The sequence below is a fragment of the Vicia villosa genome, unplaced genomic scaffold, assembly GCF_029867415.1.
Source record: "Vicia villosa cultivar HV-30 ecotype Madison, WI unplaced genomic scaffold, Vvil1.0 ctg.000030F_1_1, whole genome shotgun sequence".
In the NCBI taxonomy this organism is placed as follows: domain Eukaryota; kingdom Viridiplantae; phylum Streptophyta; class Magnoliopsida; order Fabales; family Fabaceae; genus Vicia; species Vicia villosa.
In genome coordinates, this window is record NW_026704964.1 from 481,821 (window position 1) to 507,299 (window position 25,479).

The 25,479-nt window shown below is 32.4% G+C and overlaps 3 protein-coding genes across 3 annotated transcripts; 2 read left to right on the forward strand and 1 right to left on the reverse strand.

Moving 5' to 3' along the window:
- Positions 1 to 1,444: 1,444 nt before the first annotated feature.
- LOC131622506 (uncharacterized) lies at positions 1,445 to 1,846 on the forward strand. The gene has a single exon (XM_058893542.1). The coding sequence runs from the start codon at positions 1,445 to 1,447 to the stop codon at positions 1,844 to 1,846; it is 402 nt and encodes a 133-aa protein (XP_058749525.1).
- Positions 1,847 to 3,246: 1,400 nt separating this feature from the next.
- On the reverse strand, positions 3,247 to 12,368 carry LOC131622449 (uncharacterized). Its single transcript, XM_058893480.1, has 7 exons — positions 12,323 to 12,368; positions 11,314 to 12,168; positions 11,084 to 11,230; positions 10,539 to 10,769; positions 3,995 to 4,819; positions 3,767 to 3,925; positions 3,247 to 3,683 (listed from the first exon to the last, which is right to left on the reverse strand). Exons 2-7 carry the CDS (start codon positions 12,160 to 12,162, stop codon positions 3,447 to 3,449), a joined length of 2,448 nt encoding a protein of 815 aa, XP_058749463.1. The 5' UTR covers positions 12,163 to 12,168; positions 12,323 to 12,368; the 3' UTR covers positions 3,247 to 3,446.
- A 6,549-nt stretch (positions 12,369 to 18,917) lies between these two features.
- On the forward strand, positions 18,918 to 22,814 carry LOC131622450 (probable 3-hydroxyisobutyrate dehydrogenase, mitochondrial). Its single transcript, XM_058893481.1, has 10 exons — positions 18,918 to 19,093; positions 19,505 to 19,593; positions 20,520 to 20,634; positions 20,913 to 21,063; positions 21,307 to 21,389; positions 21,584 to 21,679; positions 21,769 to 21,911; positions 22,043 to 22,127; positions 22,235 to 22,314; positions 22,587 to 22,814. The coding sequence occupies exons 1-10, from the start codon at positions 18,986 to 18,988 to the stop codon at positions 22,681 to 22,683; spliced, it is 1,047 nt and encodes a 348-aa protein (XP_058749464.1). The 5' UTR covers positions 18,918 to 18,985; the 3' UTR covers positions 22,684 to 22,814.
- The last annotated feature ends 2,665 nt before the right edge of the window (positions 22,815 to 25,479 follow it).

Sequence of the window (25,479 nt, forward strand, 5' to 3'; positions counted from 1 at the left end):
TGGGGACTGCCCGAATGATTCATTCTTTTTTGTTGTTGTTGTTGGCTTCTGCATCGGTTTTCGACCTACATAGTAGATCGATCAATCCGGCTCGTGCTACAGAGACACGTGCACTGGCCAAACGTTGTTTCTGTCAGAAATCGAACTCAGTATTCTCCGAATGATTCATTCTGGCTATGAGGCTATCTGTCTCTAGTTTCACTTTTCATCAGCATTTAATTAATTAAAGAGGTCAAAACTATGCAGTTAGGATATATAGTACGAATATAAAGTGGACTCTGAATATGGGGGTTTTACATGGGTTGGATAACTCTATCAATCTAACTTAAGCCCAACCATAACAATCGGTTGGGAATTTCTCATTGCACCCATATAGGAGAAAAAACACCTCTGAAATTCCCAAAATATTCTTCGGATGTGCATATTTAAAGGCATTTTTTTTACATTTTCAAATATTTCAGATATGCACATCTATTACATTCGAATATGCATATTCGAAGACACCTTTAATTGAATTTTTCAAATATTTCTCATTGCACCCATATATGGGGAATACCCCTAAAAACTTGAAAATACCCTTCGGATATGCATATCCGAAGGCACCTTTAATTGATTTTTTTCTTCTGAATATGCATATCCGAAAACATCCATATTTGATCTTTTTTCATTTTAACGTTGGATTTAAAATGTCAGGTGTTTTTTCGGGGATATGTATATCCGAAAAACCCTTCATATACATTTTCCCTCCTTCACTATTTCATTCATTTTCTTCCACATAAAACATAAACCCTCTCCAAAACCTCAACCATTTTCAATGAATTTTTTCGTCTTTAAACCAAGTTTCAAGTGGTTCATCATAGCAAACAGAGCATAGAAAGCTACAATTTGAGGTAAAGTTTCCTCATTTCTTCTCTTATTTCACTGCATTACTGTTGATTTGTGAAGAAGAAACATCGTCACTTCGGAAATGCACTTTCGAAATCCACCAAAATTATTTCGGAAGTGCATATCCGAAATAAGGTATGTTACAGAATTCAAAAAACAGTTTTGACAGACTGTAGGTTTTGTGCACATATTATGTATGGTGCATCCCGATAACATTACCAGAGATGCGGTAGAGGTTTCGAAAGAGGTCAGCGAAGATGCTAATCCACAAGAGGCGATTAACGATGTCAAAATGGTTGTCGTTGAGGTGAATGTTCGACCATAATTTACAAATGAAATGACTTTCACTTGTCGTGAATATTTGCTAGAGTGAGTCCGAAATGAAGCTTGCAAATTTGGATTTGACGCTGTGATAGCAAGGTCCGATAATGGCACTAGTAGAAGGCATTTTAGCATCATTTGCGGCCTTCATAATCACGCATTAGAAACCAAGCTACACGGGCATCCAATTGTGTGTCGGCTAAAACGCAAAAAGAAGGATGCTATTTCAGAATAATCGATGATCAAAGTTGCGCCGAGAAACATACTTGCCGATTTGAAGCGAAAAAAACCAGATAGTGTTTCAAAAATTAAACAGGTATACAATGAACGTTACAGACTGAACATTGAGAAAAAAAGTCCTAGGTTGGAAATGCAACAACTGTTGAAACTTTTGGGTGATAATAAATATGTTTCAAGGTACAGAGCTTGTGAGGACAATGTTACCATTCGTGACATATTTTGGACTCCTCCCGAAAGTATCAACTTGTTCAACACATTTCCAACCGTAATTGATTCGACGTACAAGGCCAACAAGTATAGGTTTCTGCTTCTAGAAATTATTGGTGTGACATCTAGTAACAAGCAATTTTCGGTTGAATTCGCTTTTTTGGAATGTGAGAAAGAAGATAACGTTACATAGTAATTGGGAATATGCAAGACTTTGTTGGTTGTTCCAAACAATATGTCTAGTGTCATCGTTACCGACCGTGATAATGCTCTTACGAATGCGGTTGGTACCGTCTTTCCGTCATCACACAAAAGAGGCAGACACTTGGCCGAATCCTTTTTTTGAAAGAATGGTGGAGTTCGAAGAAATGATGAAGCAAGAAAGGGAAGAAAATAGGGAGAAATCGAAGATTTTACCAGTTTTAGAATTAAGCGGTGAGGAATCGTTTGACGCATTTTAGATTTTACCGGGTTATTTTTTTATGTATTAACCAGGTGTGTTTCATTTTTTGTATGTATTGTTGTGACGAATGTAAAACCAATACGATTCAATACATATATAATATATCTATATTTAATGTAGTCACCGTTTATTCGTACCAATTTAGCCATTTTATTGGGTATAATGCTAAATTTGTACAAAACAGACTGGTTTATTTGGTGTGATGGTGAATTTGTACAAAACAAAATGGGTCCATTTTTTGATGAGTCTGTTTTTGCATAATTCAGATATGTATTTTCGAAATTTAAATGCTTCAGGGCTTATTTCGGAAGTGCATATCTGAAACTTCCACTGATGTCAAGATAATTTTTTTTGGTCCATATTACTCCAAAATGTCTATAAATAATGTTTTTATACATTTTCATCAACATTTCAACCCACAATCAGAAATGACTCAAAATTACCCTCACCTTACATTTGTCTACTTCAGCAGTGGTTACCCGATGCCGCTTCAATTTAGGTTCTCGCGCGACACGTCGTTTGCGGAGTTGATTACGACACTGAACTCTCTCTTTGACGCCGAAGGAAACGTCAAGTTCATCCCATTTAACTCAAGAACGACGACGATTTAAAGGTTATGTGGACAACTTTTCAACAATATTCTTCGAAGGGTCCAATCGAGTTGGATGCGAAACTTCAACGATCAGGAGAAAACATTCTCAAAATGTGGTGTCGTCCTCAACTACCCGTGTTTAACAATATGTAACTTTAAATTTATGTTCAACTATCTATGTAATTTCGATTATTTATGATAAATCGGTGCTTTGTTGCTAAGTATTCTGTCCCAAAGATTATTTCGGATATGCACATCCGAAAATAATTTTTCTAAAATAGGAGGTGTTTTCGGATGTGCATACCGAAGACACAATTTTCTTAAAAAATGGTGTTTTCGGATGTACATATCCGAAGACACATTTTTTTCTAAAAACTCAGATGTCTTCGGATATGCACATCTAACACCCCCTTTTTTAGAAAAAAGTGTCTTCGGAAATGCACATCCAAAATATAGAGATATTTTAGAAATTTCACAGCGGGTCTCTGAGTATGTATATGGATGCAATGAGAAATTCCCTTGTGAATATGCTATCATTGACAAAGAGTTATAAAAAATATACTCAAATAATAAGACTACAACATAATGGAGAAGTGTTCACACATTGTTACTTAAACTTCTCAATTGTTAACTAAATTGTAAACTGAATACAACATAATACACAAACAACCAAATGATAACAAAAATCAAACAGAAATTCAAATATTCAAACTTAGCCTTCAAAGAATGATAGGAACATTAGACATGATGGTGTGGTAACTTTTCTGCCACCAAGAAATAGAAAAGTCCCATTACACCAGAATGCCTTATGCTGCTACTGTGATTAGCCTCTAGAGTTAAGGTTTCACCATCAAATATCTTGATAGAACCTGGTTTAGGGTAACAAGTTGACATTCCTACAACATACCCTTTCTCATTTCCTGCTCCTTTTCCTTTTCCATATTTTGGAATTGAAGTACATATAGCCCTCCCATCCTAACATGCACAACCAAAGTTTCAATGATAATCGAATTCGAATCATCTACCGAACGTAAATGATTTCAATCATGTAATGTTACCCGTCCATATAGAGTTAATCCTAATGCACCTGCATGCTGATGACCAACTCCATAGATGACATAGCCTCCAGTTCGCATCGGGAAGCTTGTTCTCTTGACATCAACACAATCACTACCATTTAGATGACTTGTGCTGCAAGGTTCAACTTCATACTCAATCTGCAGGTAGCAAAGAATCTGTTATCACACATGAACTAGTATAATAATATATATAGTAATATGAGTTACCTTGCAATCATGCTTTAGACTCATTCCTATAGACTTATCTGAAATCTTCAAACTATCAGTCACATCAAATATATAAATCTTGACAGGTACCATAAACTCTTCCCAATTCATCCACATAACTGTGTATTTCAAATAAAGCTTTTGTTTTGAGCCTAAAAACCCTTTCATCACCTTACAGTTACCATTATCAGGACAACATTGCAAACCGCCTTTATAATTCGGACTCAAATTTTCCGTAACGTTGTACAAATCGCATTTACACTCAGTGCACCCCATTCTATCTTCCACACCTCTTGTATCAATAGCATGAACAATGATCAACCATTTTTCCTCATACCCTTTTGGAATTTCTTCAGGATTACCAACTTCAATTCCATAAGGGTCTGGAATATATGTTTTTGTGCCTCTTGTTTCAGATCCAAGACCATAGTATTGTCCGAAAACATTGTCTTGACAGAAACCATTATTTCTCACAAAAACAATACTGTTTTCGCCATTGTTTGTCGCGTTCATAGGTTGATGGTATCGTACAGCAACCCAATGGTGTAGATAGGTTTGATGGAGAGGGACTGATTTCCCTGATTCATCAACTAGTTCAGCATTCAAACTCTTGAGTGATATATGACCTCTAGGAAAATCAACATCATGGTATATTTTGTTTGAAACAGATCCTGGACTTAGCTCAATCTTGGGAGACAAGAAAACTTTTGTTTGGATGTTTTTTCTAATACCAGCTGATGAGAATGATGTGCTTGACAACAACACTAGTAGTACTAGTATTGTCCACGAAAGCTTCCGATTTTGCGATACGAATTTCATGTTTATCTGTTTATAGCAACAATTAGTTAAAAGCAAATGATGGTGAATACTATATCAAGAAAATATTACTATACTACTTATAATGGAGAAGGAAGTATACCTGTCAAATTATCACTTGGGATCAAACTCTGAGCACTAAAAGATGGTTGAATTGTTAAGATTGAAAGAACAAATATTTATGTATGAGAAGATTGAGTAAGGTGGCTTTTGAGAAGGTCTAAGGTATGGCGTTTACCAAATATGGATAGTAAATGGAAAGCACTATGTGTTTGAAGTTTCAATGCTTGTAACTGAATACGGTCGAATGAATCACTTGGAGAATGTCCCTGACTGCCACGGGTTATCTTGGTCTTGGATCTATGTATATTTTGAATTTGTTGAGTGACTCTATAAAGGACACGAAGGACAATAGATGTACAAGCTATGATAATACTCCTATTTTGACTTTGGGTGGATATATAAATGTAGTACTTCCTCCGTCTCATAATAAGTGTCTCATTTGCATTTTTTCCTTGTCTCAAATTAATTGTCCATTTACAATTCCAATGCATCAATCATTATTATTTTTCCACTATTATATCCCTATTTATTAACTTTCACGTTATTCAACTACTATTAATAGGGGCATTCTAGTAAATGACATTAACTTTTTTACTAAAACCAACACATCCAATCATTTTCTTAAAAACCATGCATTGCTCAAATAAGACATTTATTATGAGACGGAGGGAGTAACATCATAATAGATAAATGATAATGAGACACTCATTTCTATATTTGTTTTGGATAAATACTTTACTTTATGTATTAAAAGTGTTTTGTTGAACTTTGAAAGATTAGTCTAAATTCGGCTTGACAAACTTTTAATGATGATTTTTTTCTTCAAAGAACCTATTATATTATACTATAAGGACATGTTGGTGTTAAAACAGGCTTTGAATTCAACATATCAAATTTGTCGAGAATCTTCCTTAGACATGTCTCTTGAGATAAGCATAATCTCGACTGCTTTCTATCTCTTCGGATGTCAATCCCAAAAATCCTGGTGGCAGCTCCTGGATCCTTCATTTCAAATATCTAATTTCACTGTCAAGGAGATTGTTTCAGGTCATACAATGACCTATTTAGTTTGCAGACATAATCCTTCTTGCCTCTTTCAGCATACCCTTCATGTTGCTTCATTAAAATTGTTTCATATAGATCACCATATAGGAAGACGGTCTTCACATCCATCTCTTCAAGTTCTAAGTCGAACTTCGCCACCAGGGCCAACAACATTATGACTTTCAGCCATTCAGTCTTGTTTTAACTCCTCACGACTTTCTTGTAATTCATAGGTTCTTTAGTACATCACTAGTAGAGATTAAACCAAACACTATGAGATTTACATAACTAAGTATCTGAGGTGGCTTGATAACTCTTCTCAACTTGTTTCTTTCCATCAAGTAGTCATCAATAGTTTGCTCAGTTTCTTCAGTATCTTGTGCTTCTTCATCGACTTCATCTGGGTTACACAGTTCAACATCAATATGCTTCATCTCAACATAAATATCTTCTTCATAAATCTTTGCATTTCGACCAGCATCATCAATTGTCTTGAACGCCATTTCAGCTTTAAAGAAAACAACATCACGACTTGCGATACAACTTTTGTTACCTGCTTCTAGGCATCATATCCTATAGGCTTTTGTTCCCTCATGATACCCCATGAACATGCATCTCAGCGTTCTAGGTTTGAACATGTCTTGCCTAATGTGAGTATATGCTACACATCAAAATACTCTAAGTTTGTCGAGATCTGGTGGATGACCCGACCAAACTTCTTCAAGTGTCTTCATCCCCAGAACACTTGAGGGACACCTATTTATCATCTATGCTGCAGTCACAACAACCTCATCCCAAAACACCTTCTTCAATCCAGCACTAACCAACATGCATCCAACCCTTTCAGGATTGTTCGATTAAACCTCTCAGTCAGGCCATTTTGCTAAGGAGTAACCACAGTAATCTTGTACCTTGCAGCACCAGACAGAGCACAATAACTGTCAAAACCTTTATTGCAGAACTCAAGGCCATTGTTGGTTCTCAACTTCTTGACCATTAAGCCATTTTGATTTTTGAACAGAGTCTTCTAACTTTTGAAATTTTTAAAAGTTTCATCCTTAGTCTTCTGAATCAATATCCTCAACTTCCGTGAATAATCTGTGAGTGCAATATCCTCTCTTAGATGTTTTGAATAATGTCAAAATTAGATAATATGTAGTATTTATATATTAGACCTTATTTGTCTATGTCTAGGTTGCATTTTCATCTTAGGAAATTTAGGGAACAATTCAAAAGCATTTGGTCAAGTTAAAAAATATCAATTTTTATGAAAAACCATGCTTGGAGCCGACTCACCCGTGTTAGGAGTCGCCTCCCTCTAAAGCATAATTGAAAACAAATATTTATGTCAAAATGGAGTCAACTCCTAGGACCTTAGAGTCAATACACAACACGAAGGGGTTGACTCTCTCTAAAGCATAATTGAAAACAAATATTTATGTCAAAATGGAGTCGACTCCCAGGACCTTGGAGTCAATACACAACATGAAGGAGTTGACTCCCTCGAGCTGTGGATCGACTCCCACTAAAATCTTTTCTGAAAATTAAATCTATGTCTAGGACGGGTCGACTCCCAAGCATTTATAGTCTATACAAAACACGAAAGACTGAACTCCCATGTGTTATGTCTCGACTCCTACTGAAGTAGAATTTATCAAAAAAATTCTGTTAACTTGGAATCGACTGCCAAGCAGTATGGGTCGACCTCCCTTTCCCTTAGGAGCCGACTCCCACTTCGAATGAGTCGACTCCCATTGCATCCCATTTTTTTCTATTTCATATATATATATATATATATATATATATATATATATATATATATATATATATATATATATATATATATATTTATGGTCATTCGTGCATCATTTCTCATGATTGAAACCAAAAATATACAAAGATTTCCTCCATCTTCATCCTCTCTCATTGCATACATAAAAAAATTAAACATAATCATTTTTATTATGTGATCAAGAGGTAGTTTAATAATGTCCAATTTATGATTGTGTAATCAAATTAGGTTGAGATTTCTTTGGGGGTTTCAAGATAAATCCTTTTGGGATTTTCTTCCAATATCAAGGATTGATTTAGCAGTTTTTCACAAGATTGTGCAATTTAGATTTAGCTGAGTGAAAGCTTTGAAGAACGAGGATTTATGTCAAAGAAGTAACGGTTACCGGAGGATCACTTTGGTAATATTGGATCACGATACGTTTGTAATTTGGATTCAACCGAGTGAAATCTTTGAAGAAAAGGGTTCTTTCAAAGGAGTAACGGTAACTAGAGGATCAAATTTGAAGTATCAGGTTACTTGATCAAACTCAAGATCAATGAAAGAGAAGAAAATATGATCAACATTAACTATATGGTTTGGAGAGTTGGATTGCTACTTTTTCTCTTGTAAATTATATTTGCAAAGGTTGTTTTTCATTATCTCAATTCCTTTGGAATTGGGGACAGACGTACCTACAGCAAGGCCAATTAATGAACAACCTAAACAAATCCTTGCGTGTGTCTCTCTTTTACGTTTACTTGCAAATTGTGAAAATATTGATTGTGCAATCGATACACAGAGATATTTTCTTCGTTTAATACTTAAAATTGTTTTTGTTGAGTTGATTGCAATCTATGTGATTGTAATTAGTTTCTCATATCAACAAAATCGAAGAAAAATATGATTTGAATTGGTTGCACACCAAGTATTCGATAAATTGCTTAAGTAGGTTTTTGTTTGATGTTTCATTGGAAATTGATTACTATAGTGTGATTTATATTCAAACATAGTTGCTGAAAATATATAATTTTTTCTCATCTTACATACTCATTCTATCGGTTAACGCATATCCAATGTACTTAATAATGGTTCGGGATAGACGGTTGTCAATCCGAGATTTTTTCCGCATTCCATAGTTAAAAATTTTTCAAAATAGAATTTTAATAAGAAAATTTGATTTGCAATCTATTCACCCCCTCTAGATCGTAACATATCGTCTAACAAGTGGTATTAGAGCACTGATTTATCTTGTGCTTCGAAATTGCTTATTAGATTATGACTTCCAAACCTAAAGGGGCATATGGTAGAGTGCCCATTTTCAATGGTGAAAACTATGGTTATTGGAAGGATTGTATGTGTGTCCATGTTAATTCTATTAATAGGAAAGTATGGAACGTCATCCAAAATGGTCCTTTTCAAATTACCATGACCAATGCAAATGATGTTGTCATACCTAAATTGGAAGCACAATTGAACACAGATCATGAGAAATTATGGTCGTATGATTGGAAGGAAAGGAATATTAGCATATCCTCTTTAGGAGTTGATGAATGTTATCGTGTTTTCCAATGCACAACCACAAAGCTATGTGAGACTCATTGGAAGTTGCCCATGAGGGCACAAATGAAGTCAAACAAGCTAGGACAGTGAAGAACAGGGAAAAGTAGGTAGACAAGAATTCTATAGCTCTTATGGCTTCTAGCTATAAGTACTCTAATATAAAGTAAGATGATAGTGGAACTAGTGATGATGAATGTTCGAATGATGAAGAAATGAAGTTTTTTGTTAGAAGGTACCATAAGTATATTAAGAGAAATGAATTGAAGCATTCTAACAAGAATCTCTTGAACTATAGAAGGATATCAAATTCTTCAGGCAAGATGAGAATAAGAAAGAAAAATAAAAAAGTTCATGCTATAATTGTGGAAAGGTCGGTCACTACAAACCGGATTATCCATTGCTTAAGAAAGATAAAGGAAAAAGTCAATACAAGAAGTCTAGCAAGCCTTGAAGAGCATACATTGCTTGGAAAAATGATAGTGAATCCTCAAGTGGAGATAGCTCAAGTAATGATGATGAAACGAAAAATTTCTGCCTCACGACCCATTATAAAAAGAAGAATGTAAGTCATTATAAATATGAACCTATTAATAAAATATCTTATTCTAAATTGAAGTTTGCTTTTGAAAAGTACCGATGTTTATTATTATCACTTTACTATATTTTATTTGGGTTTAATGGAGATGTACTCACAGTGTAAATTTTTTTTACATTGTTATCTAATAAGAATATATTATTCTGCTATGTCATATAACTAATTAAAAATGTTCAGTCTGATTTGATATAATATATGGTCTTCATTGGTTGACAGTGTAAATGTTGATATAAGACCATTGAGTTTGTTATAATATCTAAGATCATTGACTTTGTTCCAATATCTAGAAAGACATTAAGAAATTAATCTCATTTACTTCACATGTGTATTTCTTGACATGCGTATTCATAATTTTACTTTTATATATTTCATTGAGAAATAAGACGTATATATCAAGTATGTGTAGGCAACATCAATTTATGCAACTATCTTCAAATGTATGAATATGTATACCACATGACTAAAAATTTAAATGTATTATAAAATTGATATTAGTTCTTACATGAGGCCAAACACAAGATATATCCTAAAGTTGCAACAAACTATTATTACAATAAGATATTATAATCACCATTACAACATCTCATTTTAACCATTTATTCAACATAACAAAATTCATTAATTCATAACACAACAAAATAGTCCTCAATCCACTTGTAAAAGGATCCTAAGCAGGGATTGGAATTTTAAACATGGTTGTGTGATAGTTTTTCTGCCACCATGAAATAGAAATGCCCCATTACTCCAGTATGCATCATGCTGCTGTTGTAGAATATTTCTATTTTTAAATTTTCCCCATCAAATAACTTGATTGAACCTGGTTTAGGGTAACAAGTGGATATTCCTACAACATACCCTTTCTCATTTCCTGCTTTATTTCCTGTTCCGTATTTTGGGTATGAATTGCATATAACCCTCCCGTCCTAACAATAATATGTCACAATCAAACTTTTAGAGAAAATAATAGGATCAAAGTAGTATTGTTCGAGTCATATTCATCTATTTTGAGACTCATAACAGTGACAGAACCGTCTTTGAGAACATGCAAGATAGGCTACCGCATATAGTCTAAAATTAATCACAGTTAAACCATGGCAAAATAAAATCTTATAAAATATTTGTCACGGTTAAATCGTAGTTAACTTACACAGACTCCCTAAAAACTTAAGACGACTCTGATCAGTATATAAATATAGTATTCAAATGTTAAGAATGATTGTAATAATCTCATATATACCTGGCCATATAAAGTTGAATTAATAGCACCTACATGTAGATGACCAACACTATAGATAATATAACCACCACTTTTTATAGGAACACTTGCTCTCTTAACATCAACACAAGCATGGCCTTTGCTGCAAGCTTCAACTAGATATTCAACCTATATACATACCAAATAATATCAGATACTCAATCCTAAATATTTTTTTCATATATAAAATTTTGAGATTCAATTCCACTTACCTGGCAATTATGCTCTATGCTGATCATTCCATTGGTTTCATATGATCTTTTCACACTATCAGTTACATCAAGTATATAAATCTTAACAGGCACCACAAAATCATCCCAATCAACCCACATGATTGTGTATTTCATGTATATGACATGTTTTGGACCCATAAAACCTTTCTTCATTTTGCATTGACCATTATCAGGACAGCATCCTAACCCTCCTTTATAACTTGGATTCAAAGGCATTCCATCAAAAGCATTTATTGTAACATTATACAAATCACATTTACACTCACTGCATCCCATTCTATCTTCTACACCCCTTGTATCAATTACATGAACATTGATCATCCATTTTTCCTCATACCCTTGTGGAATTTCTTCTGGATTACCAATTTCTAGTCCATAAGGGTCAGGAATATATGTCTTTGTGCCTCTTGTTTCAGCTCCAAGACCAAAGTATTGCCCTAGAAGATCACCTTGACATGACCCACTATTTCTTACCATGATAATATTATTTGTTTGGTAATTGTTTGGTACATTCTTAGGTTGTTGGTATTTTTCAACAATCCAATGGTGAAGATATGTTTCTTGGAGAGGTACAGAATTTCCTAATTCATCGACTAGTTCGGCATAAAAATTCTTGAGTGCAATGTGACCTCTTGGAAAATCAACATCATAATATATTTTGTCTGATATAAATCCCGGACTTAACTCGATTTTTGGTGAATAAAAAACGGCAGTTTTAACATTGTTTTTATTATTTCCAGAAATCGCTGATGAACGCGGTATACTAGACATCAACCCTAGTATTAATATTGCTAATGAAAGCATCCAATCTTGAGATACAAACTTCATGTTGATCTGTAATTAGTAGCAATAATAATTAATTAAATATAATTAAAAAGATCTAGAATTAAGTTTAAAGAAGACATTAGAGTTAACCATAACTAATAACAAAGTTTTTTTCATTAGAGTTGCTATCTATATACATTGATTTGAAGATGAAGAAACATACCTCAAAGTACTTGTAAGAGAAATGTGGAAATGTAACTAATAGGAAGATTAGTTATCAACTACTAATTAAATTGTAGGAGTGTTAAGCTTGAAATACGTATTTATATAGCAAATTATGGAGCAAGTGCATTTTGAGATGCTCTTAAGAAATGGCATGGCGTTTACTAAATATATGGATAATAATTTTTTATTATGTGTATGAAGTTTCAATGCTTTAATCCAATGCATGGCGTGAGCCACACAAGAAAGTAAATGCAAAATTATTATTATTTTTTCTTTCTGCGTGATGATCATTCTTTTTTGATAAACAAGTAACAATAACATTCTCTTTTGTGCATGGATCATGGCCTTCTACAATTTCTTAATGACCAGAGCTATGTCTCTAGAAGTTTATATCAAACCAATCAATATTTTAAAGTGTTATTGAAATAATTCGCATACAAATTATAATTTTTGTTATTACAATAATACATTCTACCCTTTTTTTTTGGGTTTTTTATGTGCAATTTTTCTTTTAGTTTATCATATTTATAAATATGTTTTTTTCTACTAAATTATTTATTAAAATTATAATTTTATTAATATGAGATGAATTAACTAAACTATTGTTATACATTGTCCCCATCAATTTATCCTCAAATATTTATAAGAAATTCGTATTTTAAACTCCGAGCACAATTAATTTATTTTATGTTGTAAATTCTCTCACTACCAATTATCATCATTAAATCATATCATATTAGTCTCCTTAAATCAATTCAATTGAGTCTCGAATTTAGGGGTGACCCTGAGCATGGGCTTGCGGGGCAGAAGTCCAGGGTCCCATAATTTTAAGGGCACCGAAAAAATTACACACACACACACACACACACACACACACACACACATATATATATATATATATATATATATATATATATATATATATATATATATATATATATATATATATATATATATATATATATATATATTAAAAGAAAATTTTCTATTATAAAAAAATTTGTTAGATTTAAAAAAAAAATTAAAAAACTAACTAACAAAATTATAGGGGCACTACAAAGTCAAAATTAATAAAAGAATATAATTTTCCATTAATAAAATATAGAGTAGAATAAAATCAATTAATTCCCCTAAAATAAAATTAATTAATAAATTCATAATTTTAGCAACTAAAGAATCTAGTTGAGGCACTAAAATTAAAATAATGATATAGATAATAATATTTTATATTATTGATAATATTATTTGATAGGTTAGAAATTTGCTGACCGTGTCAAATTTGGATTAAGATGTTGATCTTGATGGTGAAATTTTGTTTGAAGAATTGAAAGTTATTAGAGAAGTTTTAACAGTTGAATCAAAATCAAGCTATATAATATTGAGTTCTTTAAAGACTTTTAATTATTTTTCTAATGTATGCATAACTTATAGAATAATATTGACTATTCTTATCAGTGTTGCATCTATTGAAAGAAGTTTTTTCTCAATTAAAATTATTAAAATTTTATTTGAGATCTATTATGTCACAAGATAGATTAAATAGTCTTATGTTGATTTCAATTGAAAATAATTTTTTGAAGAATCTTGATTATGACCAAATTATTAATAATTTTGCAACAAAAAATTCTAAGAGAATGATATTTAAATAATTTTAAAGATTTGGTCAATTCTTTTATAGGAAAAAAGATCAGATCAAGAAGAAGAAAAAGAAGAAGAATAACTCTCTTTATAGTGGTTTATGTTTTGATGTAGTATAAATATTGATTCAAAAATTCATACTTGTATTCTTTTTGCACAATACCAAATAAAAATGTGTTTTTTTATCCAATTATTTCTTTTATCCTTATGTATTTATTGTTTAAAAAAATTATAAGGGCACCACTTTTTTGATTCGTTCAAGGCACCCAAATTTAAAGGACCGGCTCTGCTCGGATTGATTGCAATTGTTCACTATTAAAGAGTAAATTTCAGCAAAAAAAAAAAAAATCTAATCTCATATTAAATTATAATTTTAATGTCTTTATTATTTTATTTCCTTTAAAATATATTTAAATTGTTTTATTTTATATTAGAGTTTATTTTAAATTTGGTATTCTTCACTCTTATCACCACTACTTTAAAATAATATATTATAATTTATTCTAAATAAATAATTATTTCATTAAATTTGTGACTTTTTCTAAGAAAAGCTAAAAACATATATATTAAAACAACACTAACAAGACATGTCTAGGCTAGGTTAAAATTGAACAAAAATAGTCATTGGGCTTGTCTTGCACAGAATTCTGCGGCATACCCCCCAGAGGGCCCGTACGCCTCTTTCCCTTTTTCATGATGACAAAACTGCCTTGGGTCTATTCCTTTGGGCCTTGCCAATTTGCAATGGCATACCTCTGTTCTCACATAGTATACCCCCTTGGCTCACATTTTACTGCTTGTTAGATTTAGGTTTTACTTATAATTTTTTCTATTATTCTTTATTGACAATAACCTTGATAAAAAACTATAAAGAAAACACTTTGATTTTCTTAATGCTTTTAGGATATCTTAGTATAATTTTGATATAAAAAACTCATAAAACATGTAATTTTTAAGTCATTTTGTATTCTTCTATGTGACATTTTTTATGCAAATTTGGTATGAATCTTCTTGTATGATGTTGTTGATTTGTTTTGGTCACCGTTCTGATCAATTTGTGATGCCTTTTATGCATGCTTCCATTAGATTTTAGGTTTTAGGCTATTCCTTTTGTATGCTAACATTAGATAGTCTTCTCTTCGCAAAAATCCTAACACTTAGATAGAATTTGCATCATAACAATAGATTAGTCATTCCCTTATCATTTCCTCTTCATAATAAGATCAACCTTTTTTTCTTTTCAACTTTCAAAACAGTTAACAAATAATGATGAGAATCACACTTCCATGATCCTTAAGCAATGGAAAAGGATGGGCAGATGCAGTCCCTACCTCATTCTTCTTTCATTCATAGTTTTTGGTGTGGTTCAAATCACAAACTCTTCCCATAAAAAACACACCACATAACACATAAAACACTTAATAAATGTTGATGAGAACCATACTTCCACGAGCCTTAAGTGATGAAAAAGGGTGAGCGGGTGCAGTCCCTACCTCGTGTTTCTTTCCTCCATAGTCGTTGGTGTGGTTCAAATCCTAAACTTTAATAAAGTAGAAAGGTTATGAGTGTCCTTGTAGTGAGATCCACTTATCATTATCTACAACAAAACACTCAACAAACAATCATATTCTCTTTTGCTTTCAGGGCTTTCTTTCCCTTAACCGCACATGTTACTTCCTTTCGGTCACAAACAGGTAACGCATAAGACTCCACTCAGCGAGTAGCTATCCTAATGCTAGAATGCGAATGTCACTTCGTCCATTAAAAAACACAAACAAACAAAAGGGATACGTACGCATTAGGTTGTGGGGCCTAAGCGAGCACAACTTTGTAAATCTTCTTTCTTTTCCCCGTATTTTCTTTCTTTTGTATGCATTCCCTTTTAGAATTAGGCTTTAGACTCATAGATTACACCCTTAGATTAGAACAAACGAGAGTGGATCCTGTGGAGTACCACAAACGTGAGAGGTGCTAATACATTCCCCTTGCGTAACCGACTTTCTTACCCGATCTTTGGTCGTAGGACCTTTTCTTATCCTTTCTTTCTTCGAGGTTTTCTCGATGTGTTCCCTTTCCTTCGGAGATAAATAAAGTTTGGTGGTGACTATGTTGTTCTAGCTATTTTTTGTGAGCGTGCGGCAACAATCTAATCATAAAAATTCTTGCCTCACACTAGAGTATTTTCTCACCTTACCTTCTATAACAACTTACTTTAAATCATTAAGGACTTGCTTGCCTCACGCTACGGGGATTTGAAACATTACAATGACTTTTGTTTACAACTACTCTCACATAGTGTTAAACTTAATATTGCTCGATTATAAATTATTATCTTTTCTCAGAAAGAATAATGAATAGTGATTTGTTCCTAAGTGGTTGTTCTTTGCTAATATGATAATACCTTGTAAAGTTAATAAAATCAAATTGACACAATCACAGTACAATTCAAAAGTATTATATGTGTGTGTATTTTAATGTTGGAGATTGTCCTATATATAGAACTAGAAATTACGAAATGTTCTACATATCGTCTTTTTCAATCATTTAATTGTCTAGAAAAGAGTTATTAGAGTTGTATTATATGTATGGAATATGTATTCATTCATTTCTTATATTGATCCTTATTTGGTCGTAGGACCTTTTCTTATCCTTTCTTTCTTCGAGGTTTTCTCGATGTGTTCCCTTTCCTTCGGAGATAAATAAAGTTTGGTGGTGACTCTGTTGTTCTAGCTATTTTTTGTGAGCGTGCGGCAACAATCTAATCATAAAAATTCTTGCCTCACACTAGAGTATTTTCTCACCTTACCTTCTATAACAACTTACTTTAAATCATTAAGGACTTGTTTGCCTCACGCTACGGGGATTTGAAACATTACAATGACTTTTGTTTACAACTACTCTCACATAGTGTTAAACTTAATATTGCTCGATTATAAATTATTATCTTTTCTCAGAAAGAATAATGAATAGTGATTTGTTCCTAAGTGGTTGTTCTTTGCTAATATGATAATACCTTGTAAAGTTAATAAAATCAAATTGACACAATCACAGTACAATTCAAAAGTATTATATGTGTGTGTATTTTAATGTTGGAGATTGTCCTATATATAGAACTAGAAATTACGAAATGTTCTACATATCGTCTTTTTCAATCATTTAATTGTCTAGAAAAGAGTTATTAGAGTTGTATTATATGTATGGAATATGTATTCATTCATTTCTTATATTGATCCTTATCCTTTTATTACTTGTACTGACACAAATGTTATGATGTGACTATTGAGAATATTATTCTTTAAGCCATAGGTGGTTGCTAGCATTAAGTATAAATGCTCAAGTCTCTTTGGATATATATGATCATTCTTGCCTTGAGTTGTAAGTGGCCACAATATCTTTGAGCAGATGGTTGACTTAAGCATAGATGATCATTTCCTTTCTTCTATGGATAAAGAACATTGTTTTTGTCTTAGTGCATATGATCATTTTAGTCAATCTTATTGATTGTAGTGCATATGATGATTCTTTCTCTTCTAGTATTAGATGATCACTCCATTTTTTTCTGAGGGATATATGATTATTTTTTGACTTAGTACTATAAATGATATTTTTTGTCTTGGTATAGATGACCATTTCTTATATTGTAGACAATTATATCGTTACTTCTCAGTAGATGATAGCAAATATAATACTCATAGAAACAAACACTTAAGAATATCAATTGTTCTTAATATATTATTTTCATCAAAACTATTCAAATCAATGTTGTTCTTAAAATTATTTCTTAAACCAATAACCTCCTCTTTTTAATGATGACAAATATATATAATTATTTAAAAAATTAGCTAATAAATAATATAAAGGGTTAAGTTTGTACTCCCTCCGTCTCAAATTATAAGAGAAAAAACAAAATCACACTTATTAAGAAAAGTAAAAACACACTCATTTGACTTATGATTTTATTGAAATAAAGTGCTTTGGAAAATTTTAAAAAAATTCTACTTGGTTGTTGGTTATGGAAATGATGAGAGAGAATGTAAGTTAAATGCAATTTGCATTTAATTTTATCTTTAAAGAAATGAAAGATGATTTTTTCTTTTATATTTTGGGACAAGAAAAAAATGCATTTTTTTTCTTATATTTTGGGACGAAGGAAGTAATTCTCTGTAAATTAACTTAAAATAAAATAAATTTATTAATTTTTAATGCTTCCGCAAACTCAAGATATTGATAAATTCTTATTTACCTAATTCAAAAAGTTGGATAAGATTATCTTTAGTGTGAAATAATTTCAAAATAACAAATAACTATACTATTTAATAAATAATTAAATATATTTTTTATATTTTTTACATTAAATTTATATATTTTTGAAAATAATTATGGTATAATGTAGAAAATTAAGATAGACAACTATGAGTCAGGTCGATGTGCATAAGATATATCCTTATGCACGGTGCATAAGTCTCGTACAAGTAATATTTAAATTGTTCCGAGTAACATTTTAGTTAGAAACGAGTAATAATATCATAGTCCATGAATAATATATGCATTATTTGTATACGATCTATTAATTATGAGTAATTATTAATTGTGAGTAATGAGTACACTATTCTGAATAATATTTACACCATTTTGAGTAATATCGAATTTTAACTATTTTGAGTAATATATTCATTGTTCTGAGTAATATTTATAATATTTTGAGTTATTGAGTAATCTGTATATTATTTTGAGTAATAAATATAATACTTTGAATAATATAAACAATATTTAAATATTTATGCACCGTACATAAGTATATACGTTATGCACATTAACCCATCTCGACAACTATTATTTTACTTTCCATAATCATAAAGAAAACAGAAATACAATAAATTTATTAATTATCACTTTACTATATTCATTAAAAAAACAAACATTTAAAATTAATCATTATTAAATAAGCAAAGCAAACCAACTCATCATCATCATCATCATCTTATAATGAAAAACGCCAGAAGTTGGCATAAAGAGGATAGCTATGAAAATTTGCAGGTTGAGATCTCTGTTTTCTCTTGCCAAATGCATTTCTCAAACCTTCCCACTAACAACACCACGCACTTTCTCTTCAACAAGTCATCACTTGCAGGTTTGGTCTCTAGTACTCTCTGTTGTGATGATCATGATCACCACTACACAAAACCCGTCTTTCTTAACATGCCCTTTTTCTAAACCCTTCTTCTCTTTACTTTTAACTTGAAAAGCTAGCATCTTTCATACTAATTCTTATCTGGGTACTTAAATATTTATTCAATTGATGATTGTAATGTTCTTCCTTTTGGGGTTTTGTGTTTATCTCAAAGTGAGTATTTAAAGTGATTGGTTTTGCTTTTATAAGTTGATCAATTTTACTATTTTTCAGTTGTTGTGATTGTGTTGAAAGACCATCAACTGTTTGTTTATGGATATATGAATTTGATGATTGTTTTGTTTTGTAAATTTACTATACATTTTCATAGGCTCATAGCTGATGATGATACTGTCTATGATTTCACTTCAGAATGTTGGATTCATTGGCCTTGGAAACATGGGATCACGAATGGCGAATAATCTAATCAAAGCTGGATTCAAACTTACAGTTCATGACAAGTAGTGTTTTAAACCCTTTTCTTCAACTTAATAACCGTCTGTGAAGCACGGGTACTCCGTTTTAGGTAAAGTACCGGTATCGGGTACGTACCGGATACCGGTACACGTACGGTACGCACCGAAGCCGTACCGATTTTATTTTATTTTATTTTGCTTTGGTACACCAACCGGTACACATTTGGTACACGTACCCAAACTTTTTTATTTTTTTCGGTTTTAAATTTTTTTGGATAACATAATTTAGGCTTAAGTAAAAATTAGGTTATTTGTTTATTCTATTTATAAATAAAAAACTGAAAGAAAAATTAAGAAATAGGTTCATTAAAAAGAAATTTGAGCACATATGGATTCATTCTCTCGATGAACCTGAATTAGAAACTGCATTCATTGGAGAAGAAAATATTGATATTCAACCATGATTTTATGATTTATTAATACTTTGAAGTGTGATTTATTTAAACTATTTTTTATTTTTATTATTTTATTGTTATTTAAATAATATAATTGTTTAGTTATTTTTATAATTGTATTTTTAAAGCATTATACTAACGTACCCGTACCTTAGTTTTTCTAAAAATGTCGTACCCCGTACTAGTACCCGTACCAGGTACTGGGTACGTACCGGTACCTATGCAACACAGATAACCATGCATGGCATATGAGGAGTAGCAGAATATTCTAGTTTCATTTGTAGGTGCAATTCATATGATGTAGATATTTGGTTGGGGTAATGAATGTGAATATGTGCTTTTTATGAGGAGTTTGAGAGTTGATTGCACTAATAAAATGATTAAACTATTTCACTTTCGTTAATTTTGCAGAATGTATATGGTGTTACTGTTAATGTAGCGGCGACGCTTTAGATTGATCACGCTTTCTGACACTAACACGTCCTTTAATTATTTTTGTTTTTTAAATGTTGGCAGAAACTCTGATGTTCTTGAGATGTTCTCTCAGATGGGAGTTTCCACGAAGAAAACACCATATGAAGTTTCAGAAGCAAGTGACGTTGTAATTACAATGTTACCTTCTTCAGCCCATGTGAGCATATTCAAGCCAGTGTTGTTTCCTTTCCGTTGAATACATCACATCATTTGTTTGTAGATTCAGTTTCCTCTATAGTCCTGCAACAACTTTTTGAACTATGATTTCGATTTTCAGTTAACTATAGCTATGATATGATTGTTGATTTCCCCTTAAAGATCCTTATTAAGAAACAAAAATCTTAGATTGCAAGTTTGGATGAATTTTCTTACAGTTCCTAATACATGTGACTATATTCGCTTGCCAGAATAACATCCTTTTTTAACTTAAAGTAGGTGATTGATGTTTATACTGGACCAAATGGTTTGCTTCATGGTGGGAAACTCATAAGGCCATGGTTATTGATAGATTCATCCACGATCGATCCACAAACTTCAAGAAATCTTTCCGCTACAATATCTAATTATATTCTAAAAGAAAAGAAAGGTAACATAAAATGAAATGCCGTCCAAGTAACTACATTTAACTTGAATCGCAATTGTGAATTTTCTATTCTTTCTAGCACTATAAAACTTATCTATATCATACACATTAGCAAGTAATTGGTCGTTCATGAAAATTCCTTCACAATTTTATGTGAATATCTTTTCACTTGTTGTATATAGTATACTATGCTGGGTTATTTACTCCTTTTGATGTTGTGGTACTGAATGATTATGCACTGTGTAGGTGATTGGGAAATGCCTGTCAAGTTGGATGCTCCTGTCTCTGGAAGCATAATTGCAGCAGAAGCTGGATCACTTACTTTCATGGTAATGCTTCGCTTCTGTTTTGATGCATGCATAGCAACAAACATGGAACCAGAAGCATACTAGTATGATAGTCACATGACATTGTATGTTACGCCTTGTATGATAATCACATAACATTTCCAAAACAGTTGCAGCAAAGTTTTCGTGTTTATGGCAAAAATAATTAGTAATGAACAAGATATGGATTTTCCCAGGTTGGTGGCTCTGAGGAAGCACTTGTCGCCGCAAAATCCTTATTCCTTTCAATGGGTAAAAGTACAATATATTGTGGAGGAGCAGGGAGTGGTTCTGTAAGTAACATCTTAAAATTGGGATAGGATTATTAGCACTCTTGGTTGCTATTGTAAGTTTATATATTGTCCCTGGTTTTCGTTATTAGGCTGCAAAAATCTGTAACAATTTGGCTTTGGCTGTGAGCATGCTGGGAATATCAGAAGCCCTTGCTCTAGGCCAGTCTCTAGGTGTTCCTGCTAGCTCCTTGACAGAGATATTTAACTGCTCCAGTGCCCGCTGTTGGAGTAGGTACGTTGTTCTTCTCTCTCAGTTTATAATATTTTACATACATAGCTTATCGTCCAATCATATGGAAAATTTTAGACTTAATGTTAGTACTTTGATGGTAAAGTTAGTAGGTAATTGTTGCATTCTTACAGTGATACTTACAACCCGGTTCCTGGTCTGATGGAAGGGGTGCCCTCTTCAAGGGATTACAATGGAGGATTTGCATCTAAGCTTATGGTAAGTAACTGATGTTTAACTCGACTTTCAATCGTTCTTGTTTATTTCGGTGATATGCAAATGTACTCTTTTGCTGTTTATTTCTTTTATTTGCATGTATGCTTCAGGCCAAAGACTTGAACCTAGCCGTGGAGTCGGCTAAGCTGGCTGGATGTAAATACCCACTAACTTCTCAAGCTCAAGAGATGTAAGTTCCCTTCTTGCATAACCTTAAAGTATGTCATGACAAGTCTCTTGCGGTTAATAAATTGTGAGAACTGTGTTGCCTTTTAAGCTTAATATTGAAAATTTTCAAGAAATTAATGTGTTTGGTGAAGCATTAAGATGCAAACACACTTTTCACTAGAAAAAAAAAAGACTTTTTAAAGAACCTTTCTATGGCAACCTTGTCATAAATACATCCAATCCAGTGTGAGTATTATTACAATTTTGCTTACCAATGGGCTTTGTTTTGCACAGATATACAGAGCTATGCAATGGAGGACATGATGCAAAAGACTTTTCATGTGCATTTCGTCATTATTACTCAGGAATGGATGAACCTCTTGACAACTAAATTATACATATATCATGTACCTGCTATAGTTGTTTTCTTGTATGTCAAGCCGATCAATTTGATTTAATGAAATATATGTCAAGCCGATCAATTTGATTTAATGAGATTGAAAAAAAAACACTTTGTTCCTACTTTTGTTTTGCAATTACAAGTAACTTGTGAATAGCCTAAATCAATACGATTCCGAATGCAATTTCGGAAACACAAATATTACAATAAGTTTGTCAAAAATTAATTGCTGATCCCAAAGACAGTTTGACTATAACTGAGAATTCCATACATTAATTATTCTATATTTAACCTCGTACTAAAGGAATTACCTGGTACTAAAACCATTGACTTAGTTGCCACCGCGCTTAGATTTTCATGTTGTCTTTCCATATGCCTTACGTCTCGACTCTGATAACTTTAACTTAGCCATGTTTTCCTTCTCCTTGCTTTCCTTGATTTTCATTCTTCTACATTGGCTTTTTCGTCCTCCACAACATTGCTCGATGAAGTTATCGTGCTAGAATCAACCTTTGACTTCTTACTTTTCTTCTTATCCATACTTGCTGCACTAAGGATCTCCTTAGCCCTTATCTTCATCATGTATTTTCTTTTTTTGCTAAGCTTCCTTCCTCTTCTTCACCAAAATCTGGTCCCTCCTCAATCAAATGCTTTGCCATCACATCCTTCAAATACATTTTCTTTTTCTCCTTGTCTTTTGATTCACGCTTCTCATCATCACTTTCCTTTTTACTACTATGATCAGATTCAAAAAGCTTAACATCCTTTTCCTTAAGAACGGGATAGGATCCTTCTTCTTCCCCTTAATTAAGACTTCAAAGAATTTCTTATCCCTCCTAGAGTCGAAATTTTGCTCATAGTCATCATCAGATGATCCAGACTCCGATTCATCATCATCTTCTGATTTAATAGCACCCTTCTTTTTTAACCCTTCGAAACGATGGAGATCCTCCCACCTCTTGTTATGCTCAAACCTACGAGCATAATCCTGGTTTATCTTAGATTTTCGAGATATCATCATTTTCCGAATCACTGCCATCGAAAAGGTTTGTAGTCATTTCTTACTCTGAGAGGACGACGACAACACCAACTGCTACAACTTAATCCACTGAAATGCAAATTAATTTCATGAAGAAAAATTATGCATACAAATGAAAATAGATCTTTAAGATATTTTTGGATTTGTGGTATGTGATGGAATGGAATGAGATGGAGTGGTAAATAATGAGCCTTCATTGTTTGGATTTGCAAATAATTGATAGAATGGAATCGAACATTCCATTCCATCCAATTCTCATTTTTTGTTCCATCCAATTTGAGGTGTATGAGATGGAATGAGACATTTTAGATAAAATAATTAAATAATAGAGTGGAATTCATATTTCATTCCACTCCGCTCCATTCCACTCCGTCATATTCAATTCCGCTCTGTTATATTCCATCAATCCAAACATAACCTAAGTGACAATTATTAGGTTAACAACTGAAACTTAACCTTAGTTTACAAAACTGTGAAAATTCAACTGAAGTATAATTATCGGAATTTATCGGTTCGAGGTTGTACCTTTGTTGAAATTAACTTCACTATGATACTCAAAGTTTGTAAGTAAAGTAGTAAATAAAATCGGAAAAACAAAGTTTGGCAGGGCCGACCATCCAACTTGTTAGTAAACAGGACGGGCTTGACGTTTGAGCTTTGACATCAAAATTGACTTGTTGCTCCCCGCTTTTGGGTGGACCTAAACGGGGTTGACCGCCCACTTTACCACCCCTACTCTTGATAAATGGGAGGATGTTTGGGACAAGTGATGACATCTAATCTCAGTAATTGGGAGGATGTCCTTAACATCATCTTATAGTCGGCCGCCCACTTTACCACCCATACTCTTGATAAATGGGAGGATGTTTGGGACAAGTGGTGACATCTAATCTCAGTAATTGAGATGATGTCCTTAATATCATCTAATAGTCTCAGTCAACATATAATTCAAGAAAACTATGGTAGATATAGTTTATTTTGAAGATAAATATTAGAGAATGGTCCACTTGAATGATAACTTGTGTTGGCCATATATAATCCTATTTTACACATCATCTACTCTTTTAAATTTGTACATAAAATCTTAACCCATATATGTTGTGTTGTATTCTTTTTTTTTTTTCTAGATCCCATAAAAAAAATTATCTTTTAAACACTAAACCCTAAATTCTAAGTGTTGTTGTCAATTAGAAATTTTTTCTTATTTTAAATTTTTTGCTGTCAATTAGAAATTTTATCTTATTTTAAATTTCTTATTTGAATTTCTTGTTGCCAACAAGGATCAATAATAAGATAAGAATAAAACAATAATGGGCAATGTGATTTTAGGAACAAATTTAGCTTGTAGTAGCTCATAGTGAGATATGTCCGTTTTGTTGGACTCTATGATTGCAACGTTGTTGAGGGTTATTCTCATTGTTAGGGGAAGGAAGTGAAGATGTAGACATGTGGTGGAAAGTGTGGAATGTGAAAAAAAAAATTTAAAGGTTGAGGTGGGACAGTGTCATGATAGGTGTTGGTAGATACATGTGTGTAGTTAAAGTTCTTTAAAGGTCTTTTATTATGTAAAAGATCTTTATAGATGCAAAATTAGGGGTGATGGTTTAAAGGTAAAGTGAAAGAAAAAAAATACGAAAATAAATAAATAAGATTCAAAAGATACCATGTGAGGTGAAAAAAGTATGCATAAAGGGAATTATTGCAAATAACATTTTAGAAAAAACACTTGTTCTAAAATGAACCAAAAA